Source organism: Astyanax mexicanus, chromosome 1 (assembly GCF_023375975.1).
Source record: "Astyanax mexicanus isolate ESR-SI-001 chromosome 1, AstMex3_surface, whole genome shotgun sequence".
In the NCBI taxonomy this organism is placed as follows: domain Eukaryota; kingdom Metazoa; phylum Chordata; class Actinopteri; order Characiformes; family Acestrorhamphidae; genus Astyanax; species Astyanax mexicanus.
In genome coordinates this window covers 87,374,078-87,390,116 of record NC_064408.1, presented here as the reverse complement: position 1 = coordinate 87,390,116, position 16,039 = coordinate 87,374,078, and the positions used below count along the sequence as shown (strand labels likewise).

The window sequence follows — 16,039 nt, the reverse complement described above, 5'->3', positions numbered from 1 at the left end:
TTTTACATTAATTACCAACCTCTGCCTCATTTACATAAAGCAGTTCAGACTGGAACACTTCTAATGCATTATATACAATTTGAATGGGGAAGGGGGGCCTACACTAGGCTAAACAGGTGGATATGTAAATGGCTCTGTACTTGGAACATAGCAAAATAATGACTTGCTGCTTTACAATGTCTTTAAACTGTAGATTTACAATGTTAATAATGTTGACTCAAAGATTTTTTTTTATGAAATGAGCCACCAAAAATTACACATCACCAAATTAACTCACTCAGTATGAAACTTTAATGATGTATAACAAGGCAGGAAGGAACATCTCTTATTTATAATAGTGATATAAATTGTTCTAATTGGTATTATAATTTTCAAGACCTGTATATTTGGCCAACAGTCGATGTATTGGACTACATATGTTTCCCTACAGCTGAGCTCACTGGATGGTAACACTAATTGAGACAGTAATAATCAGAAAAGCCCCTGGTCAACAGTTCACAAAAAAAAGATCTTCTGCAACTAAGAGTAACAAAAAGTACTGAATGGTCTCCATAACATCCACCGGCTGTGATCTCACGTAAATATTTTATACAGGCTTATAGTCCAGCTTGGATTCCAGCTTCTTCGAATCTGCCACTTTCCGCACAGCCTTCATAAAATCCTCCTGAGTTACGTAATCACGGTCAGCACGAATGGCAAACATTCCTGCAATTAAACACAGAAACACATCAAACACTGAACACATTTGCCTTACAGCATAATCTAATAATAACTGCAACAAAAACTTAATTTTGATTATTGACTGGATTCACAAAGCACACTTTACTATGATAAGTGAATTTTATGTTTAACCTTATTTGCACCAAGTTTTGGTCAGTTTCTCTACAATAAAACTTAAAATATTAAAATATCTTGGAAGCTTTATAGAAAATCACTACTTATGTCGATATTTTAGTGTGCCTGACAGTTCCGTACCAGCCTCAGTGCAGACATTTCGCAAGTCAGCTCCATTGAAACCGTCCGAGAGCTTGACGATGGCTTCATAATCTGAGGAAACAGCAGATGAGATCATTTAAAAGGGTGTTGATTGAAGCATATCTGATAATGGTCTCTTTGAGTATAAACTCACCTATGTCTCCATGCTTGGTGATGGGTCCAGAGTGGATCTTTAGGATGTCTAGACGGGCCTGTTCATTGGGCAGCTCGATGTCTGTCAAAAACAAACAAAAAATATTTAAATGAGCACAGCAGCAGGAAAGACTACATTTTAGCTTGTTTAAGTTGCTTATGTGACTTTTACGAAATTAAAATTGTTTATAGTCCAAGTTAGGTGCTTGTTAATGTTAGCATAGCATCTCCCACTCTAAACTAAAGAAGCACACATCAGATTTCAAACGCATGTTAGTTGATTGACTGCATCTGTTGTCAGAGATCAGTCATGTTTGTCTTTTTATAACATAAATCTGAAAATGTGGCACATCTAAACAAAAGTACAAGTACAGTAAACAAAGTGGATCTAAAGCGAGTATGAGATGGAATCTGACGTTTAATTGATCTGTGGAGCAAAGACTGAACAAGGGACTTACGGATCTTCCTGTCCAGTCTGCCGGGTCGCAGCAGAGCTGGGTCCAGTGTGTCAGGGCGGTTGGTGGCCATGATCATCTTCACTCTATGCAGAGTGTCAAAGCCATCCATTTGATTCAAAAGCTAAAAAGAAAACAGAATTTACATTTCAGCCCTGATCCTCTGAAGGCACAGTATAGTATTAATGTAATCCAGACGGTTTGTGTTGTATATACTGGAATGACAATTTAAAGTCAATTATGAGTACAGCCTACCTCCATAAGTGTCCTTTGGATCTCTCTATCTGCAGAGGTTCCCTCAGAAAAGCGGCGACCCCCTTGATAAACATACAAAAAACTAAATGTCAATTTCTCTTGCTCTGTACTTGTACTGGAGTCATACTGTGATCTTGACCTAAAGTTTTAGAGGTACTGAGATTCATAGGAATATTCCTGTTGCTAAGCAAGTGTCTTTTAGAAGACTTCAGAGAATTTGAAACCAAATAGTCCACAGGGAGCAAGTGGTTACTTTCAAAAACATTTTTATGCATCAAGTCTCATTAGCTTTTTCCACTTCATGAATGCTCACTTTTTTTTACGGTAACATAAACATTACTTCAAACCATGGTGATGTATGCTATTCTGGGATGGTGCGACAGTGTTGGATAATAGTTAGTAACTGAGAGGTTATATTACCAATGGCGTCGATTTCATCCATGAAGATGATGCATGGCTGGTGGTCCCGAGCATAGTTGAACATTTCTCTGATCAGCCTGGCACTCTCACCAATGTATTTATCAACAATAGAGCTGGACACCACCTGCAGAAACATCAGTCATTGACTTTTTGGCTGAACAGGACAGTTTTCCATTAAAACCCCAAAAGGAAATGTAATTTAAATGAAATTTAAATCTTGCTCAATTACCTTTAAGAAATTGCAGTCCAGCTGACTGGCCACAGCACGAGCTAGAAGGGTCTTTCCAGTACCTGTTAATAAAAGAGACTCATTATATGTTAATTCAGTCTTTAAAATATTTAATATTTAGTTAAATATTATGTAGTATTTTTTCATGTCACATTATCATCAGCAAGTCCACTCCCCCTCCCCATCAACACAAAGCAGACAGACAGATAAGGCCTGAACAACAGGTCAGGTTACAGGCTAGAGATTCCTCATTAGTCACCCGTTACCTATTGAACTTTGTCATCATATATACTATAAACTTTAACCTGTTTTAAAGGCCATAGTCTTTTCTAACTTAGTTTGCATAGAATTTAATAATGCCTTACATTACAAAATTATAACTTGACAGCCATGACTGACCATTCTCATAATTTGAGATGTAATATACACACCAGAATGTTTGCAACAATTAACTATTATACAATGATTATTTATTAACTGCTCAATTACTATTTAAAATATATGATTATAATAAGGCAGGTACCTGGAGGTCCATACAGCAGGCACCCCTTAGGGGGAATGATGCCCACACGCTGAAAGAGCTCAGGATTGGTCAGTGGCAGTTCGATCACCTGAAAAAGAACATAGCGTCACTCACACCTTCAGACCCTTACAGCTGCTTATTTCCACACTGAAGACAAACGCACCTCTCTGAGCTCGCGGATCTGCTCAGACAGTCCACCAATCTCTGAATACGACACGCTGCCTGGGTCTTCATGCGACATGTTGTACACCAGAGGGTCGACCTCACGTGGCAAATATCTGGAAATGAGTGGAACAAAATGGTCAAGTGGAGCAACTCTTAAAGAAATGGTTCATGACAAATCTACCCATGTTATCATTTGGAATGTGATTCTTTAATAAAATTACACAGAATTTTCTCCAAACAAAAATTTACAATCCACAGGACTGCCTTGATTAGACGTTCCATTAAAAAAAAAAAATCATATATGATTCTGAATTTTATGGAAAGGGGTTGACATGGGGATGACTCCATGAAGTAGAAAGTGCTTCACCACTTCAGGGTCTGCTAAATAAAAGCATTTTACAGTCAAAAGGGGGTTTGATTTGCCTTTCTAGCAATGCTACCACCAATTCCCTCTACAAGTTCACTTGGTTCCACTTGACCTTCACCGTTCTTAACAGTCATTTTTTAATTGCATTATAAACTATTAACTATTTAAAAGACTTCATCTGCTTTGTGGGAATCAATTATTTGATTTATTAATCAGAATAAAATTTGCTATAAATAAATCTGAACAAGCCTTAGCTTGTTAAGGTCTATCCAACAAATCAAAAAGGATGTTTCATGTTACATATTATGCCTTTTGCAGATCAGTCTATTCATGTACACTAATTATTCACCCCAACAAATTTGGACATAAGGGGGATCAACTTTGGCAGGGTGCTACTTTTAGAGTTAGTAAAGCAATTGTTTGGCAGTGTTTTGCCCAGGTCATCTGCTCACCTCATGATGGTGAGTGTGGTCATGTCCAGAGCCACTCTGGTTCCAGGCTTTAGCTTGGTTTTGTCCAGCTGTAACAGATGAAGTGTGTTAGGAAAAAAAAAGGTAAGCATGCAGTCGTCATGTAGTTCAAATCGCCCTTCTGTTAAATAGCAACCGCAAGCTTAACTAAACAGGAAGGACTTAAGTGTGAAGAGAAAACCACAAAAAGTTACGAAGATTTTACGTGTGCACTAATTAGACAAATAGAATAGAAAAATAGTATTTTTTTTTGCACAACTTTGTCAGTAGTACTTTAAAGCAATGCATATGTATGTAGGATAATAATCTCAGGACATTATCAGTAAACAAATGCTTGTAATTTTGTCTTTCCAAGGCTATTACAGCATTGTAGCTCAATCAGTAAAAGCTAAGAAATTATGAGAAACTTTGTTTCTCCAGATAAACTCTAGTTTTCAAGTTTAAAATGCTGCAGGAGTCAAATTTATTCATGACCCCAAAACAAAGGACCTGATATAAGCACTGTGGAGGTCTCACCCTGTGCAACAGTTCTTTAATAGTAAATGTTTACTACAATATGGTGCCTCTTACCTGTCTCCGGCAGCCAACCACATATCGAGGTCCATTGGTAGCTTTTACAATAACTGCAAAGACAAATACAATCTGATTAACTTTCTGAAAATGGTAAGACAAAATTAATCAACATACTGAGTAAATTAAAAACACTTACACTTTTCCTCAGTCAGCTGTTTTAATACCTCCCCAACAATCTAAAAAGAACGAAATACACAAATATTTCGATAATATTAGTATACTGTATGCAGTTTTTATTGGATATATCATTAATTTTTAAGGTAGCCAAGTTTAAAAAGATTTGCTCCTCCTATTAGATTAAGAAATACAAGTATTGTACAATTGATAGAAGTTTATATACTGTAAATACTAAGGGTCCTGTAAGTGCTTTGCATACACTTACAATTGTAAAAACAGAACAAAAAATAAGATATACTGCAAACAATTAAAACCATTGAGGTTTGTAAATGCTATGTAATCAATAACAGTCCTCCAAGTGTGGAAATTAAAATTAATGTAGCGATTATAAAGGGAAAATCCAGTGTGAAATAGACTTGGGGTGTAGTAAAAAATAATGAGTACGAACTTTTGTGAACTAGCCCACAGCTATCCGGAATACAGCACTTTAAGCTGATGTTCCAAAAAGGCTTAAAATGCTAGTGATGGGGGCATAACATTACCCATGCAAAGAAATTACAAATTTTACATAATCAACAGTGTTTTTAATCAACTACCTGTGTGCTGGCAAAGCTCTCAGTGCCAGCACCTTCAGAATTATACCAGTGAAGTGTTAAGCTATTCTGAGCTTGATACTTGTGTAAGAACAGAGATTTTAAGCCTGCTGGGAGCATCAGCTGAAAGCACTGTATTTCGGAAAGCTGGAGGTTAACAGAAGTGGCCTATGCTACATGTTTAACTGCAGCACAAATCCACTTCACACTGGAAATCTTTTTAAAGTAATTTACCTAAATAAGAGGCTGTGCATATTGTGAAGTCAAAAACATAGCTACAGTAGGTTACACACCTATAGTGGTTTAAATAATGTGAACATTCTGTAAATAATAAAAAAAAATAAAGATGGAAGTTATGGATAATGTAAATAACTCATTTGTCATCCTACCTGACCAACACTCTGCAGAGCCTTCAGGTCATTCTCAGACTTCTCATACTGCTTGGTGAGCTCCTTCAGCTGCTCCCTCACTAAAACATAAAACAATGTTTACAGTAAAGATATTTCAGTCACACGTTTGTCCTGGAAAAACAATTTACACTAGCTAGTCTAAAGTCTCTATCTGTGTAGTGTTGCGTTAGCCGGTAACAGTTAACTACCTCGGTCGGCTAAGCTAGAAAGCTAAGCTAGTAGCTAACCAAACTAACATTAGAAAGAACACCAAAGAAAACGGGTAGATTGTGTTGAATCCCAATTTGATCTAGGTTTTTATAATAATCAGAGAACAGTATTACACCCTTAAGCCATTTAAAACCGAGTTTATTGGTTGTTTGTTTGTTAGCTAGGTTAGCCAGCTAGCTAGTAAAACTGTTCTAGTTCACTAGCTTTTTTTTCCCCACCCGTATTCCGATAAATCCCATCCCTCGCACCCTGCGATTGGTAAACTGTGTGTGATTTGGACCTACTAGCCAATCATAGCTCAGGACGTAGTTTCTAATTAGCCAATCCCGAAGGCGAAAGGGGCGGGACTTGTCGAAATACGGGTGTTCAGCTAGGCTAACGCTAACGCCGCATACTCCTGCATGACAAAGCGACTTGAGCCTGACTGCCGATTCAAACTAACAGAAGCCGAAATGAGCCAGAAGAGACGATTAAAGATTAAACTCAGGAACAAAAACCTCAGATAGATCACTCACACTCCTTCAGACGCCCATCGATCTCTTTATGCTCCAGTAATTTCTTCCTATAGTCCTGTAGTCCCTTCTCCCTGCTGTCAGCCATGATCCCCCTGCGATACTACTGCTGCTGCTGCTGTACTAGCTTTAGCCAGCTAGCTAGTGATGTGTCGCACGGGAATGAGTCGATTCTTTGAATCGGTTCTTTCAGGTAAACCTTTGAGAGCTGTTCTAATCAATTAATTAAAGGGTTGAAAAAAAGATTCGTATTAATAAGTTTGTGGTGTTAATTCATTAGTTTGCAACACTGTATTCTTCAGTTAACAGACTTCTCAATATTGTTTGTGTTCTCTCACTGCAGTGTCTCTGCTATTGTAAAGCAAAAAAATATATAATAATAATAATAATAATAATAATAATATCATATAATAATAATATCATATATTTATATTTATATATTTATTGTATATACACAGACCAGCTGTGCTGTTGAATTGTTTTACGGAACCTCTGAAAGGATATAAGGATATACAAAGGATTTTACATGGATGGAAAAAAAATATTGCAAAAATGTAAAATAATGCTCTGACTCGAATGTTTTTTTGTAGGAGTTCTTGGGATAAAAAAAACTCAGCTGCTTTACCCGCTCTGGCCTTTAGATGGCACCAACACGCCATTCATTTTCATCTTCTTAACCTTAGTATTAAAGGCAAAGCGCTCGCTGTTAGACCAGAGTGCAATTTAACCATTGTTTTAAAACAGTGCAGAGGAAGAACTGCACTGATAAATCAGAGCTATTCTTTCTTATTTAAGAACAGCTACGGTTTCACAGATCAAGGTGAATGCATTGGGTGTTTATGCCACTCCAAACACCAGATGAATAAATGCTTATCCATGTAGTTCTCCAGAAAGCCGTGTCAGAACATATATATATCTTCCTCTGAAACAGTCTGTTCCTCTTTAAAACATGGTTCATAACTTTGCAGGCACAACATTTAAGCTGGACTTAATATCTATTGAGGTTAGTGGTCAGCTAGGATAAGTGGGTTTTCGAATATGATGATTAGTGTATTGGTTTTATCTAAAGGCCAGAGTTGGTAATTCCCTGATTTCCTCCCTCATAATTGTCTTAAAATATAATTAGTTTGAGGGAAAAAAAACTTAGGTGTGACCCTCCCACCCCCTAAAGATCTTGAGTCACGTCATTGAACAAGTAGGATTTTTTTCGGGAGCTCCATGGGTTTTGCTTTGTCCCTCATGATGAAACACCTAATGACTGCAGCTACCTTACTGAACCTGCTCCTTTAATTCCACATAAACACATTTATTTTATATTCATGTCAACATATATTCATGCGTTATATTTGTTGTTAAAATATTATGTTTAGCCACATACTTTATTTGTGTTTATTTTTTGTTTATAAAAGACAAACTTCCATTTATATAAAAATAGTATAACTTTTTACTTTTATTTTTTAGCAGCCTCTATGGGAGTGCTGCTTATCTCACAACTGATTGGCTCCCCCTTTTTTAAGTGCCTGACGTCAGTTACCGTGTCATTTTTAAACTTTCCTGTTAACACTTTTCAATTCTTTTGCATTGTTCCTGTTTCACACTGTAAGCTCTGTGGAATCCTGCTGTTCTAGTCCACACAGTGGGCTGTTGTTTCTCTCTGTCTGCTGGACAAACAGCTTTGAACACAGTTCTGCTCTTTACAGTTTCTAAACATTTGTGTTTGAGACGAGAACTGTGTGTGTACAGCTCATTGAGTCTGCATTGCCTTTCATGTTGTTGTTACATAAAATGACTAATTAATGAGCCTGTAATTCAGAGGATCCAGAAACATACAGTGGGGAAATGGATGCTTGACTCAATAAAATTAACCTAAACTGATTATAACTAAACTGATCCCAGCCTAACAGAGTAAATGTACATGACTGCAAAATTATAACATTTTAGGCCATAAGAGTTTTCTATAACTCTTGTGTTTTTCTTATATACACATTGTTCTTTCCCCACAAGTTATATTAATATGTATATTAGTCATTTTAAATAGGACACTGTAAATTAGGCAATTGATTATGTCAGGAAACATGAACTGACTTGACTTAAACTGACTCTGAAATGAACCATCTGAAAACAATAGAACTCAATGAGCTGATCTAGTAAACTACTGAAATTGAACTAAACTAAAATAAACTGAACTTTCTATGATTACTTGACTGGATTAGGTTTTACTAACAGAAGTAATTGAACCCCTAAATAAACCAAACTGATTGTTAATATGTAAATGTTTTTTTTTAACTGCCAGCACAGCTATGCATATGTATGTTCCATTGAAGTCACATTTGTATGAATCAGATTCGAATGAAGTCGAGTTTTAGAAAGTGGAAGTGTTTCAGATATTCTACAAGTAACTCATTCCTACTAGAGAAAATAACAATATCCAGATTTACCACCCTGGATTAGCCTTTCCTGTATGATCCAGTCTGACCAGTTCTATTTAATTCTAATGTAAACCCACATGTTATTTCACTACTTATTGGGTTTTAGGCTGTATTTGCTGATGATGATAATAGCATTGTATCCACAGAATGACTAATCCACTGCAGTAATTTATTTAACTGTATTCTGCTGTATCCCCCTGTGTGATGTGTGCCTGGGCAGGTCCAAGCTCTTAGAAAATCACTAAAGGGATTTTTCCCATTTATTACTTACCGCACTCTTCCTCAGCTGTGTCATTTCCTCAGAGAACACCATCTGCCTTCACTTTTTGGTAATGTCTGGAACTGATGTCCTGCTAATGTTTTCCAATTATGGGTCTAGAGTGACAAACACTAAAGAACACTATCTGGACAAGACATGATTTGAAATTAAAATAAAAAAACATACAAATGGAAATTAATATTTTTTTAAACTAAAAAATTAATTAATTCATTCATTCATTGATTAATATGATATGACTTTTGAGGTTCAACAAAAACCTTCAAGAATCTAGTCTTAATATTTCTGGCATTAGTCAAAGCTGTTATTGGCTTAATGCTGTAGTTCTAAAGTCATATTTTTATATAAAAATATTAAATAAAAATATGCACAGAGACTGATTCATTTTCATTGAAAAGTCTTTCAATCAAATACATTTAAATGCTTTGTGTCTTGTTTGTTCTTGAAAAATATAATCAAAACATAAACAATATCAATTATAAAATGCGAAAAAAGGGTTACAATTGTGCCTCTCAAAAACAGACTGTGAACATCATAAAAAACTTTATGCCTCAGCCCTTATCAACACACCGAGCCGCAATATGATCATTCAGAAGCAGGTAGCCTTTTACATATGGTTCTATGTTCATCATCTTCTACAGAGAAACTGTAGAAAGCATGTTGAGGACCTGCATTACCGTCTGGTTTGGGAACTACAACATAACAGATTGCAAGACCCTACAGCGGATAGTGAGGACAGCTGAGAAAATCATCATCAGAGTCTCTCTCCCCTCCATCACTGAGATCTACACCACACGCTGCATCCGCAAAGCCACCAGCGTTGTGGACGATCCAATCACAGCTGGATCTGCACAGCTTCTTCCACCAGGCAGTCAGACACCTCAACTCACAGAGCCCCCACTACCAGACTCTGCAACAGCTTATTTTACTCTACACACACACACTCAGCACACAGTAACTCGCTTTACCCCAGTAACTGCTGTGATCATGTATGTTCTATATATAGCAGTATTTTACATATCTCTACACCTTATCCTCACTGGAATTTTCATTATACTGTATCGGTACTGCACCGTCCTGTCTGTTAAACTGTCTCGTCTGTCTGTACCTTTTTACACATTTAGGGCTAGACAGGGATTAAGACTAGTCCTGACAAAAGAAAATTTAGTCCAGGAACAAGCTTAATACCTGTCTGGGAAACCATGCTTTAATTTAGTTAAAACAGTAGAAGTAATAATTGCGCAAACTTAACCACACTCTGAAGATCCCCTGTACTAGAACAAAATAAAATGTGACAATTCATGTGACCATATGACACCTAGAACAGGGAAGTGAGGAAACCAGAGATGCAGGAATACTAACACTAAAACACATTTACAATCGCAAAACTGTTCTGCAGCTACAACTGACAGACACTTTATCATTATTCTTTATTTAAACCATGATCACAGCATTTTTATCAAAGTTCACTATCGTTATACTTTATAGGTGTTTCTTTAATGAATAAACAAATATTAATAGTTTCAACAATTGCTGATTAAAGATATGTAGCTTTCCAACAAAAAAATGTGTGTGTGTGTGTGTGTGTGTTTAGCTGCAATGCCTTAATGTTTCTAAAGAAGTCTTGCATAATCTTTCATTTTTAGAACAGGTTATCACCAGCAGGAACATTAATAAAAACACCTTCAACACACACATACCTTCATCCACTTATGCATGAGAGACAAAACTCCTCCCAGTCTGTCCTGGATTGCTTTGGATTTTGGTCAATTCCTCATGAATTCCTTTCCTGAACAAAGAATATGCAGAAATCCAGTCATTTTATATCTTAACAATCAGATATCAAGAAGAATTACAATATATATTTTAATGTTTGCATATCTATATTAAATTATTTAATTCACCTTTAAATAGAACATAATACCTATATGTTTTTTTTTTTTGTTACCAAAACATCAATAATGAGGCCTTGTGGGACCTAGAGCAAGTGTGTAGAGATAATTTTGAAGGGGTAAAAACCTGCAGTATTGAGCTGTTTAGCTTCATCCATACTTTTGGAATGGGTGAGTTGGGGAGCTGGGGATCAGGTAGAGTGGTGATCATCCAACATCCTGAACTCACTAATGCTTATCAAAGAAAGCAGTCAAAACAATGCTCCACAATCTCAAAATCTAGTAGATTCTTAGACAGAAGACAAGACAAAACAACCACAATGAGCTTTCGTGTTGGACATAGATGGAATTTGACTTCCATCCACGCAGTGCACAAGCACAATATTGAGCATATACACACAGTGGTAACACTTTATAATACTGTTCCATAGTTAATAGGTAACTAAGCAGTAACTAAGCAGTAACTAATTAATAGTGCTGCATTAACACCTAAATATTTTCTATTAACTACCAGGGAGTACTGAATAATTACTCAGTAGATAGTACTGAACTAATGATTATAGTAGTTCACTATTAACTCCACAATAATTACTGAGACTTACATATCTCCCAGAGAACTACTTACTAATGATGTCTTCTTTATAATAACTATCCATTAATTACTAATTAATTACTTCTCAAATCAACATTAATTACTGAAAACCCTTACATCCCACCTGGGGAACTATAGATCTAAATCAGGCATATTTAATTTAATTAAATGCATATTAATTAAAGGCATATTTGAATTAAGCAAGTGACACCATTTGTAGTAGTGGTAACCTTAATTACCTTATTATCCTCAGTTACTTCCAAATATTAGCAACATATAGTAAAATACTTCAGTGTGTATTACTCTGCATAACAATAATTTTTGGAATAAAAAAGCAACATTATAACGTAATATTATTGCATAGAAGACCTTGATGAAAGTTCTCCAGAAGGCATCTCAGACTCTAAGAATGACTGTAAGACTGTAATAATGTAACAATCATTGCTTTAATACTAGGTATCAGCCTTATAAAAGTACATCTTCAGCGTTTGCAGTCTCACAGAGATTTATTTAACTGTGCACTATTAGGGTAATTACGGTAATTTCACAGCGGACGCAGCTCTCCTGGTCCTTCGTGTAAATTCTCTGCTGTGCTGCTGCTGCTGCTGGAGGAGGATTAAGAGAGACTCTGTGAGCTTTGTGGGTTGTTAACCAGCTTTAGGATGTGTGTTAGCTAGCTAAGTTAGCAAAGTTGTGTGTGTAGTTAGCGTTAGCCAGCTAAGTTAACTAGGTTATGTGTGTGTTAGTTAGCTAGTTTAAATGTGTGTTAGTTAGCTAGGTTATGTGTGTTCGTTTGCTAGCTAGGTTAACTTTTATGTGTGGGTTAGTTAGCTAGGTTATATGTGTGTTAGCAAGTTAAATGCGTGTGTGTTAGTTAGCTAGGTTATATGTGTGTTAGTTAGCTAGGTTATATGTGTGTTAGTTAGCAAGCTAAGTTAGCTAGGGGAAATGTGTGTGTGTGTTAGCTAGGTTAATTGTGTTAGCTAGTTTAAATGTGTGTGTGTTAGTTAACTAGGTTAAATGTGTGTTATTATTATTATTATTATTATTATTAATAATGTATATTTCCCTTTATAATACTGTGACATGATCTACAGTAACTCCTAAAGAAGAACACAGTAACTCCTCAGTAATTAGTAATGGGTTACCATGTGCTGCTGTTAACTCCCGAAAAAAGAAGACAGGGACCCCTTATTCATTATCTATGAAGAACACAGGGATGCCTAGTTTGTTATCTAACACAAATATTTATTCATTTAAACATGATTTCCCCCAGAATAAGGATGTTGGACACAGCCTACAGTAAAGCTGTATGTGAGCCATCACTTCTACTGAGCACATCTCCAGGAGGACTGAAGAAGAGCACAGGTTTAGAATAAACACCTGTAACACACTGACAGAACATTACAAAAAATGGGGGTTAAGCAGACTGCTGCACATTTCAGTGTGTCTAACATTTGGAAGATATTGAGCATACTAAGGTAAGTAAGGTTAATATATGATAAGTGGTGTCACTGATTTTAATATCACCACTGAATAACCTGCAGCAGCAGATAAACACACTGATAGAGGCTAGCGGTCCGGCGCTGTGGAATTACCGTAATTACCCTAATAATGCGCACTAAAAGTCTGTGAGACTGCAAGGCTGAAGATGAACGTTTATAAGGTTGGTGCTTAAAATTAAAGCACTGACCATTAAAACAAAATTAAGTACAGTCAGTCTTAGAGTCTTCTGGAGAACATAAATAATGTCTACTATGTAATAATATTACGTTATAAAGTTTTTTTTTCTTTCAAAAATGGGGTTTAAGCAGATTACGACACACTGTAGTATTTTACTATATGTTGCTAATATTTGGAAGATAATGATGATAATAAGGTAATTAAGGTTACTACTACTACAAATGGTGTCACTCAAATATGCCTTTAATATCACCACTGATAGAATAATTGTTTGTGTAGACTGATTTAGATCTATAGTTCCCCAGGTGGGATGTAAGGGTTTTCAGTAGTTAATGTTGATTTGAGCAGTAAGTAATAAGTAGTTATTATAAAGAAGACATCATTAGTAAGTAGTTCTCTGGGAGATATGTAAGTCTCAGTAATTATTGTGGAGTTAATAGTGAACTACTATAATCATTAGTTCAGTACTATCTACTGAGTAATTATTCAGTACTCCCTGGTAGTTAATAGAAAATATTTAGGTGTTAATGCAGCACTATTAATTAGTTACTGCTTAGTTACCTATTAACTATGGAACAGTATTATAAAGTGTTACCCACACAGTTATAAAGTGTGCCCACATATTCCAATAGTGATGGGCAGTGGCACCCAGGAAGAGGTTTAAGAGCCTGAAGCCTTGGTGAAGAGACAGTTACTTGACAAAAAAAAGGATTTACTACAGTTCACTCAAACAAGCTTAAACATGTAGTCTATTGTCCACGTTTCACCTTATTAGGCCGTACGTCTGCTGCTTTTGTTAACTTTGACTTAATGCTAAAATATCACTATTGAGTAAGCTCCTTGAGCAATCTTGGGCGTTTGACCTTACATTGTGTAAAACCCCTTAAAACAGTCCTGAGTGCTTCCTGAGGTAAAGCAGAGTGCAGGGCAATAACAAGAGTAAACTTCAGGATAACCACCCTGTTTAAATATCTTAGTTATTTTTAAAATAACTCCATATTTGGGGTTTTCCTAAGTCTGATAGTGGTTACTTTATTTGATAGTCTTGTTAGGTTGTAATATTATACCATTTGGTCCAATTTTAGCCATGCAGTACCTTTTGGTTTAATGGCTCATAGATGAATTAAGTTTTTTTTTCCACAGAGGACATTTGTTTGGACCTTTCCCAGCGAGCAGACGATTCAGGTTGCTCAATGGAACAGGAAATCAGTCTCAACAGATGTGTGTGGCAATGTAAAACAATCTCTACACACTGAACTAACATCTATGGACTTATTACGTAATTTGCCTTGAATTGCATTTTCAATCTGCATTCTCTATGGACAACTTTAAATCTGTACTTCAAGTAGACAGACACATAAAAAGGCTGACAGATATGTAGATGTAGGCATAAAGACAGAAAGAGAGAAATTGACTAACAGACAGACAAAAAAAGACATAGACACAGAATACTATGAGCCTTGTCTTGTGCAACACCCTGTGCAAGGCATGTCGCGATGCTCACTGTTACCTTACACCCTGTGAACTGTCTATTTTCACACCTTGTATGTGCGTAATAGTGATGGAGATTATGAGTACATCTACGCCTATGGGCATGGTTTGCTGGAAGTGAGGTGTGTTCAGATAAATTTCTGGTGTATTGCTATTTTGGCATCAGAAAACACAGGTGCACCACTGAATAAAAAATAACCTAGACAACAGTGATCAGTCAGACGTTCATTGCAGTCTTGACAACACAGATGCAGGGCTGTGCACACACCCCGCTCATTATACACACACAAGGACACACACAGCAAGAATAAACAGAATACAGAATAAAATAACATTGCTGGTGATTTTCCTCTGCTAAAACACACAGATGCAATTTACCAAAATCAGAGCGCACCTTGCTCTTAAAGGCAATGACAAGTGATAAGCTACAAGCAGCCAAAACACACCAATGATTAATTAGGAGAGTTAGTACCTGCCTTTTCACATTTTAAGTAGCACAAGGCATATTTTTTCTATACTTAAGATACTGAAGACACGCTAATACGTTCTTTGTGATGGCTCGCCTATTGCTTGCTAAAATAGGGCCCATAAAAACAGACTGGGATAAAGAGACAGAGAAATATAGAAGGCAGAAAAACACCTATTCAGTCTACAGCAGTTTAGCTTCAACCCATTCAGCCCACAGTAGTGTAGCTTCAACCATTCAGCCTTCAGTAGTTTAGCTTCAACCCATTCAGTCTACAGAAGTTTAACTCCAACCCATTCAGCCTAAAGCAGTTTAGCTCCAACCCATTCAGCCTACAGCAGTTTAGCTTCAACCCATTCAGTCTACAGCATGACATGACATACAAGATGAGTCAAAAGTGGCAAAACAAAATGACAGCCTTGTCTCGAACATAGTCCTCTCGCCCATTGCTAGTTTAATTTCCCTTTTGTTTCTAAAATGAAAGTCCTGATATTTGACTCACCCTGTATTTTGTGGATATTTGGTGAGTAACCAGAATGAGGTCATTGGGAATAGACTGTTTTACTACTACTAATGGTTTGGGGTCACCCTGCTGAAGCTGATGTCCTGCTGCTGCGTAACTGACGCAGTGTTGTGGAATTATGACGTTATGTGGATGTAAAGGAAGGCTCGCCGTGGCTTTTTACGAGCGACCTGACCAACGAGCTGTTTGTGAATCACAGGGAAATGTCGCCTGAGACATATGACAGGGTTGTGTTCATTTGGCTTTATTTCCAATCTGC

The 16,039-nt window shown here is 36.6% G+C and overlaps 1 protein-coding gene across 1 annotated transcript; it reads right to left on the bottom strand.

The window, feature by feature from the left end:
• Positions 1–273: 273 nt before the first annotated feature.
• psmc6 (proteasome 26S subunit, ATPase 6) lies at positions 274–6,577 on the bottom strand. Its single transcript, XM_007252931.4, has 14 exons — positions 6,431–6,577; positions 5,685–5,764; positions 4,722–4,761; positions 4,583–4,635; positions 3,995–4,062; positions 3,174–3,288; positions 3,011–3,098; positions 2,488–2,549; positions 2,259–2,382; positions 1,839–1,900; positions 1,587–1,707; positions 1,130–1,210; positions 976–1,047; positions 274–705 (listed from the first exon to the last, which is right to left on the bottom strand). The coding sequence occupies exons 1-14, from the start codon at positions 6,513–6,515 to the stop codon at positions 587–589; spliced, it is 1,170 nt and encodes a 389-aa protein (XP_007252993.2). The 5' UTR covers positions 6,516–6,577; the 3' UTR covers positions 274–586.
• Between the last annotated feature and the right edge of the window lie 9,462 nt (positions 6,578–16,039).

Excerpts from the sequence above, each read along its gene's own strand:
- psmc6 (XM_007252931.4), bottom strand. The coding sequence starts at position 6,515 with ATGGCTGACAGCAGGGAGAAGGGACTACAGGACTATAGGAAGAAATTA. Across the intron at positions 4,063-4,582 it reads TGGTTGGCTGCCGGAGACAG|CTGGACAAAACCAAGCTAAA; the intron begins GTAAGAGGCACC and ends CATCTGTTACAG. Across the intron at positions 706-975 it reads AAATGTCTGCACTGAGGCTG|GAATGTTTGCCATTCGTGCT; the intron begins GTACGGAACTGT and ends GTTTAATTGCAG.